Source organism: Anopheles stephensi, chromosome 3, assembly GCF_013141755.1.
Source record: "Anopheles stephensi strain Indian chromosome 3, UCI_ANSTEP_V1.0, whole genome shotgun sequence".
NCBI classification, from domain to species: Eukaryota; Metazoa; Arthropoda; class Insecta; order Diptera; family Culicidae; genus Anopheles; species Anopheles stephensi.
Genome location: NC_050203.1, coordinates 41,502,960 through 41,524,480, shown reverse-complemented (window position 1 = coordinate 41,524,480; position 21,521 = coordinate 41,502,960). Strand labels below are relative to the sequence as shown.

General features: G+C 43.7%; 3 protein-coding genes across 18 annotated transcripts; 2 read left to right on the top strand and 1 right to left on the bottom strand.

Moving 5' to 3' along the window:
* The first annotated feature begins 527 nt into the window (after positions 1 to 527).
* LOC118512278 (microtubule-associated protein RP/EB family member 1) lies at positions 528 to 15,121 on the top strand. Of its 14 annotated transcripts, none has more exons than XM_036056481.1 (8): positions 554 to 735; positions 904 to 979; positions 1,046 to 1,100; positions 8,293 to 8,589; positions 10,249 to 10,498; positions 12,744 to 12,963; positions 13,040 to 13,109; positions 13,184 to 14,911. In XM_036056481.1, the coding sequence occupies exons 4-8, from the start codon at positions 8,323 to 8,325 to the stop codon at positions 13,232 to 13,234; spliced, it is 858 nt and encodes a 285-aa protein (XP_035912374.1). In that variant the 5' UTR covers positions 554 to 735; positions 904 to 979; positions 1,046 to 1,100; positions 8,293 to 8,322; the 3' UTR covers positions 13,235 to 14,911. The 14 variants fall into 14 exon arrangements, with proteins under 14 accessions (XP_035912376.1, XP_035912368.1, XP_035912383.1 ...); XM_036056478.1 differs by having other exon boundaries at positions 1,046 to 1,214; XM_036056488.1 differs by having other exon boundaries at positions 611 to 735; positions 12,753 to 12,963; positions 13,184 to 13,640.
* On the bottom strand, positions 14,763 to 16,178 carry LOC118512287 (CDGSH iron-sulfur domain-containing protein 3, mitochondrial). Its single transcript, XM_036056510.1, has 4 exons — positions 15,985 to 16,178; positions 15,757 to 15,916; positions 15,567 to 15,660; positions 14,763 to 15,475 (listed from the first exon to the last, which is right to left on the bottom strand). Exons 1-4 carry the CDS (start codon positions 16,027 to 16,029, stop codon positions 15,349 to 15,351), a joined length of 426 nt encoding a protein of 141 aa, XP_035912403.1. The 5' UTR covers positions 16,030 to 16,178; the 3' UTR covers positions 14,763 to 15,348.
* Positions 16,179 to 16,242: 64 nt separating this feature from the next.
* LOC118512260 (muskelin) lies at positions 16,243 to 21,500 on the top strand. Of its 3 annotated transcripts, none has more exons than XM_036056426.1 (7): positions 16,243 to 16,593; positions 17,408 to 17,620; positions 17,732 to 18,126; positions 18,203 to 18,719; positions 19,082 to 19,268; positions 19,510 to 19,710; positions 19,782 to 21,500. In XM_036056426.1, the coding sequence occupies exons 1-7, from the start codon at positions 16,511 to 16,513 to the stop codon at positions 20,820 to 20,822; spliced, it is 2,637 nt and encodes an 878-aa protein (XP_035912319.1). In that variant the 5' UTR covers positions 16,243 to 16,510; the 3' UTR covers positions 20,823 to 21,500. The 3 variants fall into 3 exon arrangements, with proteins under 3 accessions (XP_035912319.1, XP_035912318.1, XP_035912320.1); XM_036056425.1 differs by having other exon boundaries at positions 19,076 to 19,268; XM_036056427.1 differs by having other exon boundaries at positions 16,244 to 16,593; positions 19,100 to 19,268.
* Positions 21,501 to 21,521: the final 21 nt, after the last annotated feature.

Genomic DNA, 21,521 nt, shown 5'->3' with positions numbered 1-21,521 from the left:
GGTGAGCGTTACAGTAAGCAAGCGAAAGCCCCGGTAGCTCTCATCTCAAACGATGGCCAAACTCAGCAAAACAAACCGAAACGAAACATCAAGAAAGCAACTAAACTTACTAAAATAATGCTTTTGCGACAAAAAAGAAAAAAAAAACATACGGCAAAGCTTGTTGCGTCTTTTCGAATTTATTTATGAAATGATGATTGTACTATTGTATTCATGTTTTATTCCGTCTTTTTCACATTTTCCGGTCTACACGCGGGATTTATCGAAACGAGTAGAACTTAAAAATTGCGTTACGATGCGTTATCTTGATCGTTAGATGTTTCACTGTTACGCACCGCAATGCAATGTTTGCATAGTCTTCCATTTTACCCAAAGTAAAATTAGACATAGGTAAATATAAATTATATAGGTTTATTACCAAGCTGCCAAACCTTCCGAGCTGTGGTCGCGTGCTGTTGTATAGCAGCACCCAATGCGAAATGACCAGTGCCGTCCCACTGTGCAGCGCTCCGGAGCGAAAATATTGATAGCTGTCAAATGCGCAGCAGCGCGTGCCACAGTGTGACGAAGACAGTTTTCTAATCAATTGTTTCGGTGTTTCGTGTGCACGGGCACAGTTTTCCCAAGCACGCCTTGCTGCACGAGTCGACAGTTTTCGCACGGTAATCAAGTGAGCTAGTTGAGTGTTAAAAGTGTTTGCTGCGTTGCAAGTTGCCGGTGGAGAAGCATCGTCGGGTTAGTTTCATTTCATGGTATCGCTTTATTCCGCATTCTCTGCTGTAAATGTCCAGTGGAATGCGCAATGGGCATGGGATTTCGTTGAACATGGCGCCTTGCTGTGCATTCCAGAGCCGTATGAAGTAGATTCCGGATGATGGTTTTACTTCCATGTGCATTTCACAGGCATCGTGATTGGGAAAGAGCTTTTCTAACGATAGCTTGCCTAACCATCGTAGAAAGGTGGTTCCGTTTCTGCGATGTATGGTCGTGTGTGAGTGGGTTACGGTTACACAGCAGTAATGCGGTCGGTTTTTTTTTTTATTAGCGTGTTTCCAGCTTCGGTTTGGTCATTGGCAGGCAGGCTGTGCAGCTGCGTGTGGGTAAGCGCCACGCGTGTAAAGAAACAGTGCAGAGTGTGTCTATGTGTGCGTGTGTGCGTTGGGCGAGTGAGTGGCTGATCAGTGTGAAAAGAAGCTAGTCCAAAGAAAGCAAAGGTACTTCTGCGCCCGAAAACGAAAAGTTTTTAAAATTTTAATTGTGAAGAGTGTGGCCCTTACAAGTTACGGAAAAAGGTATTTTTCGCGAGATGAACAGCATCATTGGTGAACCAAACCTAATGAACTTGTTGTTACCTTTGCACGAACGGGGCAAGTGACGGTGGTGGATTTTGGTAAACTGTTTTTAGCTTGAGCGGAAGTTAATCAGACATACTGTCAAAGATCAGCGTAAGCATTCGAACAAAGTTTCACATATTTGTGGAAAACTGTTGCAGCAATCTGTCCATGCCTATTTGCGTACGTAAGACGTCTCGAGGACCCCGGAACTACAGTGGCTTACTACCATAGTGATAGTATTGGTTAGGATAAAAAAACACTACATAGAGAAAGAGACATGTAGAGAAAGTTCCGGTGTGATATCTACTTTCTACTAATATTCAAAGCAGGTTAACGTTGGTTCCGCGTGTGATATTGTCATACATTAATTTAATTTCCACCAAACAGGCAATCATCCGACCAGCCCCAGGTGTTGGGTTGCAATTTAGCTGCACAAAAACATGCGGTATTTGCGGCGTGCTGCTGCTGCAGCAAGAACGTTTGCTATTTTTTAGAGAAAGTTTTGTTAACTTTCTTGTTTTTATGGAGCATCTAAACAACCGGCTTTCGCTGCTGCAAGACTATAGACAGCAAATTTGTTGCAAAATCTGCCAGTTGTGCGCTTTTATGGTTGGGAAAGTGTGAAGTTTGTGGTATGATTCATCATCATCGGCATTTTGTCGGATTGGGCGTAAGATGGCAACACACCACACAACCATAGCAAGCGTTGATGCATATTCCGCATGCACAGCTAGGTGTGGTAGTGAGGTTGAGAGGCGTACACGCTTCACTGTATGCGTGCCGACCGAGTGCTTCTGCTACTCATCGTATGTGTAAACGCTCTCTTGGCTGATGTGTTTCCACGATTGAAACGTTTTTCGTGGATGAATTTCCTTTTTCCCGGCGACCGCATGTTATTGGAATGTGCTAAATTTTCATTCTAATTTTCTATACAACCGTAATTTTAACCGAATTTGGTTTTTAATTACTTTTGAAACGAAAGTTTCCTTATAGCTTTGTAAACATTGGTGTTATTATGATTGATTACATACCAGTACGTTGAACTTCTTCGATGGTTTATTAATTTATGTAAATATTAGGGAATTTAGTCTTTACTTTATCCATTCATACATTTTCCCCATTATCCCGTATGTAGGTCCGCTATAGTCAAGAGTCTAATTTTGATCAGGTAGAAGTGATTGGATAAAAGATTCCCAATTCATTATAACGGAAACCCCATTAAATGAACAAGATGCATCATGCAGTTTCTTATCATTTTTTAATAAACCTTTCTACAATCGAAACAAACTCCAATACACGAAACGGGTTACATTAAACCCATAGTTTTTTATGCACGAATGCGTTTCACTAAACACTAAAACTGTGCCAATCGTATTGTATCGTATCGCATACAATAGTAAGTAAGAAAACAAGATAAAAAAAAAGTTGATTACTAACAAGCTACTGATGCCAGCATTTGCCAACATATTTTGCCATTCCATCATAAAATGGTGAGCAATACAACAAGACCATTTTAATACCCGATTTTAGCTACTGCTTTAGATATTGATTCCTTTTATAATCATCCTAAAAATTAAGAGCAAAACCTTTAATATCTTAACTTCCTATATTAAAGCTAAACTGTGTTAAAAGTAAATAGCACAAAGAGGGCAAAAATTTTTATAATATCTGTTAGCCATATTTTCATCAAAATGACAAAAAAATAGTCAGATTCGAATCCGTAATCTATCTAATGAATGAATCGTTTTTCTAGAGTTTTCAACTAAATTACACAAAAAACTAAGTTGATTCGTTAAAAAACGGTATCGTAAACTCATATTTACGGGGTTTCAATTTACAAAACTCAAAAAACTAATACATATATACATACATATATTTACAAATATCAAAAAACTGTACATAATTTTGAACTCTTTTATTTATAAAAAAAAATCATCTGAATCTAAATGCTTGACCGTAAACTTCAGAGAAACCTGTACTGATGCATCGTTGTTATTTTCTATTCTGTGTATTGCTATTTTCAATTGCAACCCACGATGTTTCACTCCCATCATGATTCACTCATTTACTTAACACCGTTTCCGGAACTAACGTCTTATCGTTCGAATTGCAGAATTGCTCAGATAAGCGAACAGTTTGCAAACACTGCTATGCTTGACCTTTTTTTAATGCTTCTATTGAATTAAATGTTATTGGAGAGTATCAATCAACATCCCCATCCAAATCTCCCAAGGTGTCGTTTTTCGAGGCTCACTCCCCAAGGTAACACGATTCATCAACTGCCACTGAACCTGAGCCGATATTTCGGAAGTTCCGGTCTGTGAATAAAAAACGTGCACCACGTATGCACTTGCTCCATCAGCACGGGAAATGAGCGTGTTTGGTTCGGGAAATGGACAGAAGCAAAAAAAAAGGAATTTATTTAAATACATTTCACCTAGATGTTTTTGTTGATTTGTGGAAAAGCAAAAAAAAAAACTACCGTATGTGATGGAATGAAAAACGTAGAATCATTTAAATTTGTCCGAGCAGAAGCAAATAGATAGGTGTTTAATTTTACTCGCACACACACGCAATTGCTTTCCTTGATTGAAACAGCTTGATATGTTCGTTGGCTGCTTATGCTGGGGATTTTTTTGTAATTTCATCAAGCACAATTTCACGCGTGTTTTTTTTTTTTAGTTTTCACTACCATCTTAAGACGGAATAACTGTTTACCTAACGTACGGTTAACGCACGTATGTTATGCATAATTTGGACGAAATCCATCGAGCGTCGCATAGTTGCGGCCAATGGTGATGATTGTGATTTGGCTAATGAATTCTATTTTGTCAACCAAACTGGTTGCCTGCCGTTAAGGAAACGAACCCTTACTCTTTGAAGCGGAAGTATTGACCAGAACTGGCAACTGGTCGTACTTATATGAACGGGCAAAGAAAAGCCACTGGCCAGGCTGACACACTATTATTTGTGACACTTCGCATCGCTATTTTCCAGTGTTGTTTTGGAAAAGACGGAGAATCTAAAATCACTACCGTCCGCGAAGGTTTTTTGATTGATTTCTGTGAGGCAAGAAATAAGCCCAATTCCCTAACCAGATTTTAGTAAATTTGTAAAACGCCAATGAGCAACGGTGGAATGGCTGGCAACACAACAACACACACACACACATCATGTTTCCCTAATTATCTAAATAGAACGGGATATCTGCTTTTCCAGATCGGTGTAAGAAAGCCATCGGGGTAAGACTTTCTGGTGCAGTAATGATTGAGTTTAAATTTAGACCTGAAAAGCCAGGACCCCAAGCACCAACCCGTTTCTCCTCACCGCTTTCGGCGAGGGGCCTCCTTATGGCTCGCGCGGCCCCTTGGAGTGCCGCATTTGGTTTCGGCTTCGGTATGATAGACAATATACATCGTATACCACACCGTTAGCAAATAGCACTAGCCAGCCCCAGCACCTTCACCTCCACCACACAGTTGCAAAAGAACGGGATGCGAATGCCCCGCTATTTTGGCAATCGATGTTGGAAGTGAGCAGCGCAGCATACCTACTGTTGCGGCCGTCCGGCAGACAGGCACCACCGACCGTTCTCACATACACGGTCCATGAGGAGGAACCGTGCGCGTACATATGCGGTGAAAATTTGTCCGTTCATGTAAGGTGTGTGTTTTACTTGATTTGGATACATACCTGATGATGATTATGTGTAAAAATGAATCATAATCTGTGTTGGTACTTTCTGCAATTAATATTCGTTTAATTTAAGAGTATTTTTCTGACTATTTGAAGCAGCAGAGTTTAAGGGACTTTCTCATACTTTATCAAACTTTGTGGTAGAGTTAGAGAAAGGTATATAAAGCGAAACGATATTTTAATTAAAAGACAAGTGAGATATCAAATACGAACATTCCAAGCGATTGAAACTGCATTAAAGTGAAAAAGGGTAAAGAAGATGAAAAGGCAGATACATACATTGCGTGAGTCAATCGCTTACGGCAGTAGCCACTATAGGCGAGGTGGTGGAAAAGCGTCTTTTTATGGATGGAAAGTTTGTGTTTTATTACATTATTTTATAACAATTAACGAATCGACGACGAACCAGCAAAAAAACTACCTTTAGCAGTGGCAAATTAATAATGTTTTCTTTTTATACACATTCTTTGGGTGTTTGGCCTGTAGACAACCACCACCGACACAAATGGTACTGTGTTGATAGAAGCTTTCCATTTGCAAAAGTTTAAACTCAGCAGACGGCAGCCACCGATGATTGTTGTTTGCAATTTTACCTTTGTACCAAAACCTCTCGTCACACTAATACTGGCGACGGAAACGATTGTGCCTTTTGTTGATTTTCCGATTTAGAGTAGGTCAACCGGAACATAAGACAGCTTAAAAAAGGGGTGTAAAAATTGGCGGAGGCGTTAGCACAGGTGAATGTAACAACCCTTTTGTTTTGCGACAATTTTTCATGATGATGTGATATTATCAACAGAACTTGTTTTTTAAGTTTTATGATAAGAATTCAAAATACACCAAAATAGATGCATGTGTCTGTATTGCATTAATGCGCACGTAGGAGAGATGCACTCGCGGGCGGATACATCCTACAGTGGAAATCATGTGACTCAATACTGAAACCGGTACCATTTCCTGTTGGGCTTGGCGTACCAGCGTGCTGTGGTGGGGTACCTGTGAAGCAATATGGAATGGTAGGGCTGATGGAGGAGTGTTGCAGCCGCCAATCTCTACCCTACGCATTGTTGCATAAAGATATGCAAGTTAATGTGTTTTATTTTCGATTTTATTTTATCTCATTTTTTGTTAAGGATTATATAGCACAAAACCAATGCAACAAAAACGTACAAAGCATTTTGATTGATTCGTTTGTGCATTGCAAACGTTTCGCACAAATGGGAGCGGTTTTTGGTTGTGATGTGGTGCTTTTCGAGGTGGGAGCGTCCTGTACTGTAGAATATGTGCCTTTACAAATTAATGTCATGGAACAGTTGGTTGATTGCACTCAGCCCGCGTACCTGTTGGAATGCCCAGGCTATATAAGGAATCATAATGTGCGGCTTCGGCTCATTACAGATAGTTCTAGTGACACGTGAATCATCGAGCAGAAATGGCATAAACGCTAGCTATACTTGCATTGATTGATAAAATGATGCTAGTGTTTAGTGCAAAATAATAACAAACACGTTGTGTGTTATTCGAAAGTAAAGTTTCACGAATCAAAACGCAATATGGACGAATTCTAAGTAAGCACTTTATGACTTCATGGCAAATAATTGTTACGCATATTGCTATGAGCTTACAATCGTAACTGGAATGTAGAAAGTTGTCATGACACCAGGAACAATATAAGTGTTCAGGAAGTGGTGTGCACCACACCAGTCGTGAATGAATTATCGTTAAATGAAAGGAGGATTGATGACGAAAAAGGAATAGGAGTGCCCTACTACATGTACAACAAGAGATGAAAGTGAATTGCTGACCGACCCATAGAGTACTTGAGAGAGTGGTGTGTTACGAGGGTATTGACTAATAGTCGAAAAAACAATTCGCCCTATCGTACCGATACAGACGAGAGACAATGAAGCATGTGATCCACTTCGTTTACTTACGTTTTTTTCCATCACTACTGTAAAATTGATTGAATGGAAATGTTGATTCAACAGTTTCAAATGTTTGAAGAAATTATTTGCTCTTTTGAATATTTATTACTCGAGGATTACAAAAGGAAATCAAAATAATTGTAAAAGCAAGCAGTGTGACATACATGTCCTCCCCACGAAAGAAGAAGAACGAAAGAGGCTAGTGAATGCCAATAGAGAGGATCCGAGACAGAACCGCCGCAGTCGTAAATATTTATTCCAAATATTTTATGCCGTATCTGACACTTCGCTACCCTTTGCGCCGCTGCGTATCCCACCGAGGACGTTCAGGTGGCCATATAGATCTCCCTTTCCTTGAAGAAAACCGGATTATCATCGACTAAAGAACACAAACGCAAGCAATGAAGATGTAGATGGGGAGAGTTAGAACGAAATCAGAGATGTGGTGCGATAGATTGATTGAATTAACATTTCCAGAAGCTTCATATCCGCCTGCACGGAACAAAACTAACGCAAAAGTGCGGTTGATCACAGCATAAGGGAGCACATATTTAATAGCTTGCACCGGTTGCCGGAAAGCATATGTAATCGCATAGAGAAAAATCAAGGTGAAACGTTTTTAGCTGTGCTACTTTACTATAAATTTAATATATACATAGCTAAATTATTTACAAACGGTTGCTGTCCGTACCGTAATGATTGCCTTCTTGCGCTTCTTTCGTTGAAAATTATTTTAAATTTGCTGCTCTAAATGTATGCGGCCCCTGCAGTTCTGGTTGAGTGGTTCGCCTTCAGCATGCTTCAGCACCGAGAACGACCAAGGCGTGCTGTGCATGCAGCAGGTTCTTTATTTTTGCATTCCTTTCGTTAGGATTGCGTCGCACTAAAAATGTCAAGAGCAAAAGTAGAAAATTCTTCCAAACGTTCTACCTCGGTCGGCTCATGCGAGACAAGAGACACGAGACACATAAATGCTGGCTCGGTTCTATCTACCAGCACACTACAGGGATATGGTGGGTTCAGTGCTCGTTATAGATGATTACATCCGTAACAGAGGGGACGATCTACGCGATCGTGCTTAACCATAGACTGAAATCGTACGGAAGGTGAGAAAGAGAGGCTTGATATCGGCATTGCTTGACTGTGTTTGGGTTCGATTCGTGATTTGATTGCAATGTTAGCAAACGAATCTCTACCTCTCGTGTCGTCTGTCCCGGAGAGTATTTTAATCGATCGTGCAAAAGTAAAATAGCGGCGTAAAACATACATGTGGGATTTATAATGCTTATAAACAGAGTATAAACAATATTAATGTTTGCTCTTTTGTTTCATTTTAGAACGAATCGTACACGATAACTGATTAAACGATGGCCGTCAACGTCTATTCGACCAACGTCACGACAGACAATCTCTCGCGGCATGATATGCTGTCGTGGGTGAACGATTGTCTGCGATCCCAGTTTACCAAGATCGAGGAACTGTGCACCGGTGCAGCTTACTGCCAGTATATGGATATGCTATTTCCCGGTTCCGTACCAATGAAGCGTGTGAAATTTCGCACTAACCTCGAGCACGAATACATCCAAAACTTCAAAATCCTGCAGGCCGCTTTCAAGAAGATGAACGTCGATAAGGTATGTATATCTTGTGCAAGTTCGAACCCGTATTTCGTAGCGGACGACCACAACCGGTATATTTGGTATTGAAGGTACTCTCAAGTGTAACAGTGATTGTTAGCTCGTTCAGCAGCGCAGGGCGGTGTAACAATTTCGAGAAGATAAAAAATAGGGGGTTTTAAGATTAAAAGCACCATGACGTGTGATTTACCTTTAGTGTGACAATTGGTAATCGCATATGCTGTGATTACAATTTCGCAACTGTGGGATTACGCTCGCGCAGACCCCTTCAGGAATCCCGTAGTTGGAACTGACTGCGCGACTCTACAACCATCGTAAGAGGGCAGCAGGTCGTGTGCGTGTGTGTATGCGTAACCGTTTGTAAGCTGATGAGCGTGGTATTTAGTTTGGTCAGTTTTTGTTTCTTTTTTTTTGACTCCGTAATCATCGAAGACAATCGAACAACAACATCTTGCGACAGAATGAATCTTTGGGCAGTAGCGTTTCTCTTACTCTCATCTATTCCATCCGTTCCTCATTTCCCTTTTCCCCTGTGCTTGTAACCTAGGTCATCCCGGTGGACAAGCTGATCAAGGGTCGTTTTCAGGATAATTTCGAGTTTTTACAGTGGTTCAAAAAGTTCTTCGATGCGAACTACGACGGCCGGGAGTACGATGCGCTGGAGGCACGCGGTGGCATCATGCTCGGCCAGGGAGCGATACAGAACGAGCTGGGTGTTGGCGAACTGCCGACCACCCGGATTCACAGCCGTCCAGCTGCTTCCGCCAACCGCGGGACGATCGGTACAGTAGCCTACAACCCTAATACATGATTTCAACAGCAACATAGGAAAACAAAAAACAAAACCCCCCCATTCCTTCCATTTCCTTAAATTTTTACTCAAAAACTTCTCTGCTCCAAAATGTTGTTCATTCGTGTTCGATCATTAGTTGTGTGGCCAGTTATGTTTCCTATGTTTCTGATTCAGTTGCGATCGTTGCTGATGAAACCAGGGTGCTTGCATCGGTAAGGAAACAGGACGCTGCTGGTGCAAACAGTTAGTAAAAGCGTAAATAGCCGGCAATTGAGCGAATATAAGTATTTCTTGAGACAATTACCGGCCACTTGTAGAAAAATTGTATATTCGTTCAACTAATGGTTTGCTACCGACATATAGGTGTATACAGATGTACACAATTTTCACGAGAGGGAAAGAGGAGATTACAATAAGAACATATCGGAACAAGCTTTAATTGAATGTACATTGCAAACAACGTGTAACAAAGTCGTGCGTGCATCATCGTTCACACAGGTATGAGAGTGGTTTGTGTGCGCAAATTGCACGCATTTGTTGAGGCTTGATCGTACAGAGCGATCCATAGGGCCAGGTGGTGTAAACTATGTGCCATTATCAAAGAAAAGGAAGCTGTTTTACACTGAGCTAAGAGTGCCTGCACATTGGGTCAACTGCTAGTGATATTATGCGGGGAAATGTGAAGCCATTTTGCACAAAGATTAAGTTTTCGCGTTGTTGATTGCTTTTCGGTTACGTTATCATTACCACATTTCTTATTCCGTTCAACAAATGGTGGCAGGTCCCCCGCACCCCCCCGGCATTACATTCGTCCTCATTTGTCATCATCCTCTAATTTAATTTTTTTCTTTTTTCATTTTTAGATTATTCCAATCGATAAACTAATTAAGGGTCGCTTCCAAGATAACTTTGAATTTTTGCAATGGTTCAAAAAGTTCTTCGACGCAAACTATGACGGTAGAGAGTATGATGCTTTATTAGCGCGCGATAACCTACCGATGGGTTTGGGTTCCGGTGCAGGTGCACCGAAAGGTAATGGCGTGTCAGCCGTTGCTCCGCCGCGTAAAATGGCAATCGGCACCACGGCAGCACCACGTGCTGGAATCAAACCGAGTATGTTTTGCCTTCCCTACTATACGTACATATAATATACATTCAGGCATAGTATAACTCCTCTACCTAACTTAACGTCCTAGCATCGCTCAAACTCGTCTTACTATTTCCTCACCTTCCTTTTCCAAGCTAATCATAACTAATGCAGTATGCAACGTATTCTGTCGTCGGTTCAGTCATTAATTGTTGGCGCTTAATGCAATGTTCACAAATTTTAAAATAACCCTCTCACATTCGATCGCTCACCTATTTCACTCTCTGCTATGGAGGCGTTATCAAGCTGCTCAGCATTATCCATTGTGTCCTATCGAGTGCATTGCGAGCAATAATCGTGCCGGATTATAGTTGGATCAAATCGAATAGACATTTTAGTAAATTTGTAGTACTTTCCTGTGCTTTGGCAATTATCAGCGAGAAGCATAGCCACTCGAGACTATATCTTGAATCTTCCTTCTTAGACAAACGAGGTTTCGAAAAGAATGATCGATAGAATCGAATAGTAACAAAACAAGTGAATGGAAATTTGAAATTTTTATAAACATATTGTTGCTCTGCTTGGGATTGTGCTGCAAAGTGAAAATTTGCTTATTTTATGTTTGCATTCAACTTGTATAAGATTGATGTGTAATCCTTTATGTTTAGTGCATGCGTACTCAACAAATCTTTCATATTGAGGGAATTGAATGCTTCCAAATGAGGAGAAATAGTTTCAGAAAGGGGGTCGGTCCGGTGGCCGTAGTGACAGGACCGGGGTTAAAATCTCTTCCAGACCGCCTCCCCGTACGCGCAGGGCTGACTACTTGGCTACGGGTAAAATTAAGTCACAGAAAGCCAGAAATGGCAGCCCCGAGACCTCTCGAGTTTGTAGTGCCAAGGAAGAGGAAGAAGAAGCAGAAGTTTCAGCAAACTTTTTGAACCAGCTTATCCACCATTTCAAATGTTTTATCTTACCAATTGAGAAATGCAAAAAAACAGGAACTAAACGTTTAGAAAGTGTAGGAATGCTTTCTTTTGTCCCTAAATTTATGTATTTTTAAGCGTTCTCGAGCTTTTGGTTGATTATGTTTTAACATATTGCATTTCACTTCATCTTTGTGTAATTTATAAAACTTAAAACATACAATTTTTGAGAAAAACTACACAAAACAGGGATAACTGGGTATATGTATATGTACTTTGTAAATATCTGAAGATAACTATAGTGTACAGTCACTAACTTATTTTTCTGGACATTATTGAGCATTGAATAAAGATTGTAGCACTCAGACTACATGCTCACAGATCAGGCACCTGCAATTTGAATGTAACTATTGTTTATCGGGCAACAATCGTCACATTCCACATAGAGCTGTACAGAATCACCTTTTGAGCAACTAACTCGTAGAAAACAGCTTGCTAGTAATACGGCCCTCGCGGTCCTATTTGACTAACAAAAAATAATATGCTTGCTTTAGAAACATGCTGCGCTTATAATAACCTAGTAAATATCGTTTTATACGTGAGTCAGTACATTATGCATCATTTCATAATGTGGTTTTTCTCGGTTATTGCGAGCTGTGTACAGAATATGCCCGAAGGCAATAAATTGAAAGTCGATCCTCTTTCTTTCCCGTGGTTAATTCATATTGTATACAATCATCTATAAAAGCATGCGCCAATGAGCAACAAGTGTGTGGCACTGTGTAACAACTGGAAACACGAAATCAATCGCCATAATCGTCGTGTGTTGTAGATGTTACAATTCTCTCTTCGATTCCTTCGTTTCACCGTGCCTATTGGAGTAGAGTAGTTTTCTTGGAAAGCTGGAACACCTTAACACCATTTCAACAGTAGCGCAATATGTTATTGACTGTATGTTTTCTTTTCTTCTTTTTCATTTTATTTCTGCTTCTTATCTTTCGAACGTTGTTCAATTCCCCCACCCTAACACAAAAACACCACTGACGACGTATATGGACACCCATCACATGTTACACACATTTACCATAATCCTGTAATGTTCCCTGTTGCCTGGCAACGATGTGATGAATGTCCATCCTGCCGTGATCCGTCCGAACTTCCTAACAATGTGGCTCACTATCGATGGAATCCTGCATGTTATCGAATAACCCGTGCACACCGACCCGTGTTCCCCCCTTATCCCGTAATCATCGTATATTTGGCCCAACCGTGACGCTAACCACACTGATCACACCACACATACACACCGTTGAAAAAACACGTAAACAAATCTAACGTTATCCAGTGTCCAAAGTTGCACCCACCCGACAGATGGTGCAGAGCCCGCCGGGGCGAATTGGAGGTGGCGGCAATGTAAATACGAGCAAATCGTCCTCCCAGAACAGTGTACCGAATCAGCAGATCGAGGAGCTTACCGCACAAATGAACGACATGAGACTAAACTTCGAGGGTCTGGAAAAGGAGCGCGATTTCTATTTCAGCAAATTGCGGGATATCGAAATTCTGTAAGTTACGCCACACGCCCGGTTGCTGCATGCCGACCGATGCTAACTTAGATGTGTTTTGCTTCCTCGTCTGCAGGTGTCAGGATGATGAGCAAATCCAGAGTCCTTTCGTGCAAAAAATTCTAGAGATTCTGTACGCGACGGAGGTACCCAAACACACGCTTCAAAGAGTGTCTTTCTATGCACTGTCTAATATTTCGTTTCTGTTTCTTTTTTTTAGGATGGTTTTGCGCCACCAGATGAAATACCGCCGGAGGAAGAGGAATATTAAACGGCCCGATATGGGGGGCCGCTCGTTGCGAATCAGTGCTCCAGCGCAGGCGAGAAGAGCGGGATGATCGCTTTCGCTAATGTGTAGTTCATTTGCGCGTTTAGTGGTCGTTCGATTGAAACGAGCGGAGTGTGCACGGACACGGAAAGATCGTAGAAAAATAAGCAACAACAGAACAAAAACGAATGAACGTAACATGCAGATGCAGTAGTGCTGTGCTGTGCATCCCAAAGCGCAAACGAAGGATGACAACGGAAGTAAGCCGCGTAGTTGCGATTTTGTGTTAAACGAGAACTTGATTTCTGCAGCAGGCTTCACGTAAACGACAAAAAAACAAAAACAAAGTTGGTAATGGTAAATTATTAAACCTAATCATTTATACTACTTCAAACATACACGCGCGTTTGTTGAAGAGGCAATAGATATTTAATCGCGCTGAAAGCGTAAGTATGCTGCTGCATGGTGCATGTTGGTGTTTCGCGGTCGATCTTCGAACTTCGAAGACGTGAGAAGAATAATGAGATTTAAAAGACATGACTCACATGCTCACTCACTGCTCATATGGTGGTGCACGCGCATATTTCTTGTCGACTTTTTTTTCGTTGGCCAAAAACTGCTGGCATAATTGTCCCATTTTGTGTAACTCATCATGTTGGCGCATATTCGAATTAAGAACTTATTTTTCTACTCTCTCTATTACTAACTCAAGCTGACGTAAGAAAAATGTTGGGAGGCAGTCGGATACATGGCGGCTTATAGACACTGGAAGGACAATGAAACAATTCAGCATTTGTTTGTGGGTTCCCATGAATTGCCAATTGCATTTGTGTGTATCGAATATTATTGTTTAAGCGGTAAATGCCACCTTTTGTCTTCTTTTTGCGGTTTGAAATGTAACGCTGACACGCGCTGTAAATGATTTCCACAACTTGCGTTAGCGTAGCGAAAATGGTAAAACTGCGCGCACCATTCATGACCCTGTCGGTACTTGGTGAACGATGGATTTGTTATTTTTGTGCAAACTGTTTTTATGTTGAACGTTGGTACAATAAATGCTTGATTTTGTCGGGTCGCTCTTGTCCGATCCACCGATGGAAACATCATGCTACATGATACACCAACCGATTATTGAAGCATCTTCGGTCGCGTTGCGGAAGGATGACCCTTTTCACTAGCTCATAAGCCCCCGATGCAGAAGGTTTGATAAGGAACGCAAAGCAAAGATATAAACGAAGCAAACGAGCGGAGTGGAACATGGAGTGTAGAAATTGATTACTACTGTATAGGTATAATAGCTCAAAGGCGACTCCTGTTACATAGCTAACAAAGAGAATGGATGAAACAGAACAGAACGTTGGATCAAAATTATACAAGACAAGAGGAAGTTATTAGTAAAGAAAGCTACCGCACCAGTCACTCGGTACACCAGCAGCAGTTGAATGAGAGGAGGTGTTCAGTTTGTGTACTGAGGGGACAGGTGGTGTGTCTGGGGCTTGATTTGAGGTCGGTTTATGTTTGGCTAATTATCAACATACGAAAGAGACCAATAATAGTCACAACGATATAGACGCATTTACAATTTGTAAAACAAAAGGTACACAACTTTTCTTGTATGTAGTCGCTTCTCATGTGACAAGATGTAAGTTAGCAATTGCATTTGCCTTCTATTATTACTCATCCAACCATTCGTGTATTGTGTTTTCATCCTTTTTTTCTCTCTCTCTTTCTCTTTATCCCTCCCTTACAAATCCTTGCGTTCGGATGCGAAGGAGGACTGGTAGTAGTTCAGTCAGTTTCAAACAATGTAACAACACTTTATAATATGCTCTCAAGGCAATCCTTTCTTTTGTTTTACTTGAAAATACAGAAACAAAAAATTGCTAATTACAAGGACCGTGGAAGCTGAGTTTAGCCACATGATGACAAAATTTAACATTTCCGCGCAGAACCGTCGTGCGGTGCTGGTCGATTGGTCGAGGCAGCGATAGCGCACGGCGAGCACTGGGTCAGTAAGAAAAGCAACAGTGATGATTGTGTGTCCTAATTTTTATTCTACAGACCAAGCCTCCGATCCGGGGCGAAATTCGATGCTGCGAGTGCGTAGTGCCGCAACACTACTTGCCGGATGTCTTCTGCACCTCTTCGCATTTGTGCGTTCCATCGCAAAAGGGCCGGTGTTTCGTCTGTTTGCAGTTGCACAGCCAGTATGTCCCTGACTTTTCCACTTGAAATCGAACGGGACTGAAAACGTGTCCCAAAACACCGGGTTAATGATGTACTGTAGTACGAGGTAATATCACGAGCCCCCCCCCCCCCCCCCCTCATTACATACCGTTGCGTGATTTTATACTGCACTAGCTTGTGCGTTCCATCGCACAGCGGTTGACCTTTGGAGCGCCCGCAAAGGCACCAGGAATAACGCTTTCCTTTGTGAGGCAGAAGAAGAAAATAAAAACCCGATAGTGTAACTTGAAGCTTGAATGGGGTTGTGTGGGGGTTAGGTAATCATCGGCGCGCGGTACCTTCTTCCAGCTCCATCCGGAATGGTTTTTTATCGTATACAAAGCCATTCGTTTGCTGCTCCTGTGCCGTGTTAAGATGTTCGATCACATTCTTGGGTAGTTTGGTGTCACCGCCGGCAGTGCTATAGCAACGCAGCACCGCACACATCGGAGCAGATCGCTGGAAGGAAAGCGTATTATAGCGCTCGACCTGCTTTCACATGGGGAGGCCATGATGGCTCTACTTACGACCGCAAAGCAAGGCGAACGGCACACCTTCGGAAGAACATTCATGGCGAATAATGCTTGTCTGGGCGCAGTGATGGAGTGCAAAACAACGATTTGGCGAAAACTGCCCTGTGCAACCGAGCAGGATCAAAACATTGAGTTTCCCGGTAGGGGTGACAGATGATGACAGCTAGCCGCTCGATGTCACTCACACACACGCGCACTAGAGCGCACGATCTGTCAAAGCGTGTGCGATAGGAAAGCTGTGTGTGCTGGGAGTGTGTGTTGGTGCAATATATTTATCCGTGGTTGGTAATCGCGTAGAGCGGAAGGTGTAGTTTGCGATTGGCAAAAATTCCATCTTTTCATCAATTTGCGTACCGGCCCAAGAGCGTTCGCTCCCGCAAGCAAAACATCTGTGCCGCGCCGGATTCAGTGCGTTTGTTGTCGAAATCGTGCGGTGCCGCGGTAGTCAGCGAAAGCCGCAACGAAACCCCGTCGTGTACCAACCGGAGCAGCAGCGGAAAAGCCCCAGCACTGCAGAGAAATGGCTGGAACAATCTCGGACATAAAAAAGCTAGACTACGATATCTACAAATATTCGAGCTACTCGTCGTCCTATCTGCCGGAGTAAGTATGCCGAACGAGTGCGCTCATTTGCAGGCGGCCGCAAGCTATTCTGGCTACAGGGAGGAATGCGCCGCCACCGCATGGCAGCGAATGGCGCCGGTAGATCCTGGCGGAGTGTGTGATGGGCTGCCAAGGGGCGAGAAATGCGGGTGGAGGTGACGAATACCGCGCAGACAAAAAGTCATTCTTGCGTTATCGCAAAAAAATTGGGTTCTCGAATCATCACAGTCCCCATTCGCGCGGCTAAAGTTTGGTGTGCGTTTCTGCGGGGCGATGGCGCATCAATTTTGGTTGGGCGATGCCGCGGCAGGTGTATTGGTGTACCGTTGCGGCGGTTTGTTGTGTTTGGACGGCAGCGTTGCTCTGTTCGGTTTGTTGTGTGGGGAAGATTGAAGGTGAACCGCCGCACGGTGCACAATTTGCATTAAAACGGACAGGTTCATTGGTGAAGGGTACAAAAATAGCACGAATGTAGTGTGGTGCTGCTGTCTTCTTTGCCATCGTTGTTGTTGTTTTTGCCGTTGTTGGCCGGTTGGTTGGTTGGTAAATTTCGTAACGGCGGTGTGCTCATTGTTGTGCATATTTATTTATCAATCGCCATCCGTCTCATACCGGCCAACGCCGCGGGCTGCTGCATCACGATGCGTACGTGCGGCACCACACATCCACGCAAAGCCCCCCCAAAAAAAACCCACGACCAACAGCGACGGTTGGTACTATCTGTGTTTGGCGGGGGACACAATATTAACTGACCTGCCAGAAAGTAAACAACAGAATCCCAAGCTAAAAAAAAACCTTCTTCTTCTTTACGTAGAAATATCAGGGAGGACAACCCTTCGAACCAAACTTCGCGCTGGTCGTCGAACACGAACACGCCGCCACAATTCTTGATTCTGAAACTGGAACGACCAGCGATCGTGACGAAGATCAAGTTTGGAAAGTACGAAAAAACGCATGTCTGCAATTTGCGCAAATTCAAAATACTCGGCGGGCTGGAGGAGGAACGCATGGTACTGTTGTTCGAGGGGTAGGTGACGCGCCGCTTTCGCTTTCTTCTCACTTTCAAATTCGCTTCCTTCTCACCACTATTCCGGAGCAGTGCTCTATTCATTATCACACTGCATTGATTTCATTCCAGCGGGCTGCGTAATGATTCGGTGCCGGAAATATTCAACCTAAAGCATCGCACAAACTCCGGCGAACTGTTGCCGATCAAGTTCATACAGATCGTGCCGCTACTGTCGTGGGGCCCAAGCTTTAACTTCTGCATCTGGTACGTGGAGCTGTTGGGCATCGAGGATTCGATGTTTATTCTGTCGAACTTGCGGAAGTACAACATGCTGCGGGAGGTGGAGATCGTGCGGCTCTTCCTGAAGCATTGCCGCCAGCAGGGGTACGCGAATGCGTTCAGCGCGCTGCAGGAGGAGACGGGCGTCAAGCTGGAGGACGAAAGGATGACGGAATTGCACGAAATGCTTGTAAATAGAGGGGATTTTAAGAAGACTGAAGAAATGCTGATGGAGTTCATTGAAAGTAAGTTTGCGTGGTGCGGCCTGTTTGTGGCGTTTTCGTTCGCGAACCGCTTGCTAATCGCTCTTCTTTGTGGCAGATGGCCTAATGGATAGCTACCTCGAGCGGCAGGAATACAAATCCCAGTGGAATCTGCAGCTGACGCCGGAGAACGAACCAAAGCCCGGGCGGCGTGGTGGCCATCAGCTGATCATTGATCCCTTGACCAGCACGATCTATCTGTACGGTGGATGGGACGGGAACGAGGATCTGAGCGATTTGTGGTCGTACGACGTGAAGGCAAACCGGTGGACGTTAATCCACGAGCGGTCGGAGCTACTGGACGGACCGACACCGCGCGCCTGCCACAAAATGGTGTACGATACGCGAAATTCGCAAATTTTCATGCTCGGCCGCTATCTGGACGGTGCCTCACGCACGGAGGAGAACATCAATAGCGACTTTTACCTGTACAACACCATCAGCAAGACGTGGTTTCTGATCTGTAACGACACTAGCCAGGTCAGTGGGCCACAGTTAGTGTTCGACCATCAAATGTGTATCGATGTGGACAAGCAGACGATCTACGTATTTGGGGGTCGTATCCTGGAACCGAGGTATGCTGTTGAGAATGTCCGTTTTAGTTAGTGCGTGCATGCATGCCGTTCGCTTTTACAGGGGTTTTCGAGGATATAATGGGCTATTGCAGCGGGATGATTTGTTCCATCGCTCGTTTTCTATCGTAGTATCCATCGGCCATGAAACTGTTCGTGTATTGCCTTGACTTTTCACAGCACCCCGGCGGTTGCTTGGATCTAAAGGAGCCTTAAAATTACATCCTCGAAAGTCCTGTATCGGTGCATTAATTAATTTCTTTTTGTTCTGTTCACCATTTTGCCGTTGAATTGTGTTTTTTACTTTGTTTTCCGCTCTTCCGTTTGCGTTTCGTGTTGCATGTACTTTCACGTACAAGTTACAGAGTTTCTTTGTCGTTTAGAAATGAGGAGGAAACGACGGGCCAGTACCGGTACTCGGGGCTGTTTTCGTACCACATCAGCACCAACACCTGGACGCACATACTCGTCGACTGTGAGCATCCGACCGCGTCAAGCCCCTACGTGCAGAGCATTCGATCGCGGGTTACCCATTCCATGCTGTTCCATCATGTAAGTGTGGCCGTCACTTGCGTTCGTTCGTTTAACTCTCTAGCTAAATGTTGCCAAAATATGTTTGACTAAATCGACTGCATCGATTTGGCCATTTGGTGTCTATAAATATGTTTGGCCGCTTGTCAAGACACGCGAAAAACAAAACGGGGACCGGACCAACAAATTGCGAGTTGTGCTGTGTTCAATCTGTCCTGTGTTTAATTATTTGCATTTGCTTTTATTTTCTTCTCGTTCCTAGAAACATCGCAAACTGTACATTTTCGGCGGTCAGCGAGGAAAAGACTATATGACAGATTTTCTAATCTACGATCTGAACACGAACGAGCTTTCCAACATGACCCCGGAGAATAACAATACGGACACGAAGAATGTTCCCCAGTCGGGTTTCACGCAGCGGGCGACGATTGATTGCGACAAGGATGAGATTTATGTGTTAACGGTAAGATGGGAAGGAAGGAAGGAAGGATGGTGGTTTGCCAATTTAACTCTCGCGCCGTTTACCATTTGCAGAGCCTGAGCAAGGAAAAGGAACGGCGCGATCTGAACATCAATTCGTTCTGGTTGTTTTCGCTGACGAGGAAAGAGTGGTACTGCGTGTACAAGAGCGAACACTCGAACGGGGAAAACTGCTACCAGAAAAGCCAAACCACCTGCCACGAGCCGTGCCCCCGGTACGCACACCAGATCGTGTACGACAGCATTAACCAGATGCATTTCCTGTTCGGTGGCAACCCTGGCACGAACTCGAACGTTCGGTTGGACGATTTTTGGGTGCTGCGGCTGGAGAAACCGAACCGTGGCAACATACTGCGCTACTGTAAATACCTGCTGCGAAAGCAAGAGTACGAGGAGATCACGAAAAATGATCCCCTGTCGGCTATTCTGTACCTGCAAACGAAGCTGTACGACATCATCGACCATAGCGATCCGGTGCAGCTGAAGGAATTCCACAAGCTCGCCTCGCTGCTGTTCAAGTCCGACACGGTCGACGGCGAAACCGAACCGACGAGTTTGCTCACCTGTCCGCTTGGTGCTGCGACCGGCGCGAACGCACCGATCGGTGGAAACAAGCACAAGCAGCAGCGGGCCGACGACGATGGCCACAAGGAGGAGGAAAATATGGCAAAGGTGATGCGCGTTGAATCACCGAAAAGCATCGAAGAAGCCGATACTTCCAGCATTAGTTCGATGAGCAGCAGCGATTGTTCGAACTCGCAAACACAGCCCCCCGCAGGGCAGGTAGGAGGACAACCCGGTACGGTACCGGCCACCGCGGACAAACCTGAAGAAGCAGTGTCTTCCGAGGCTGCCATCACTGGGCCACATAAAGCGGGCAGCAACGACAGCAGGGAGCTGTCCAACGCAGCAGCAACACCGTCAACCTCCCGCTCAACTGGCGGTGCCGGCAGTGGCTCGACACGCAATCGAGTCGTAGATCAACAGTTTGAGATGAAGATACGGCGATGCTTGCTGTTTAACAAGCTGGTTGATCTGATGCCAGAATCACTGTGTCAGCCGAAGAAAAATATTAGCGACTTTGTGCTGCTGTAGGAACGCTTTCAGCCCAGGCATAGATGCTGTGCTTGCCCCTTTGGGCAGGGGTTAGTGCACATTGCCCCAACACAGCACCGCAGGCGTATTGTATGATATTTCGGGAGGACACTGCCAGTATGTCTGCATGCGTCACCAACATTCTCCCGTCTTGAATCGTTAATACTGCTGTCGATCGTCGTCATGTGATATAATAGTAGTCCTGCGGGTAACAAAAAACAAAAGGAGAAAGTTCGTGCCGAGCGTGAAATTATTATTGTGTCAGGGGAATGTTAATTTGTTTCACAAAATTCAGTTTTAGACAACCACCATAACACGGGACAAATATTTGCGGGCTAAAGCACAAGGAGCATGGATTTTTAGTGTTTTTCAAAACATATTCGTACGCTTTAACGTGTTGTATTTTTGTTTCTTTTTTGTGACCGGATCATTGTGTGTAATTGTGGCCCATCTTTAAAACTTTGCTCTACTCTCGAAATGTGAATGGATGAGATTTTTCTTTCAAATGTTAAGCGCGCCTCTTTATGCTAGATTTTACAATGCTTCTCGAAAATCGAAGATTTACTATTGTGACGCGCAATGAAAAAGTGAATTGTTATAACGTTTGTTTACTCCATGATTTTTTTTTTGTCTGAATGTGTAAAATAAAACTGACTTGAAATACCGAAGGAAACGGAAGTTGAGAAGTGAACTCAATGA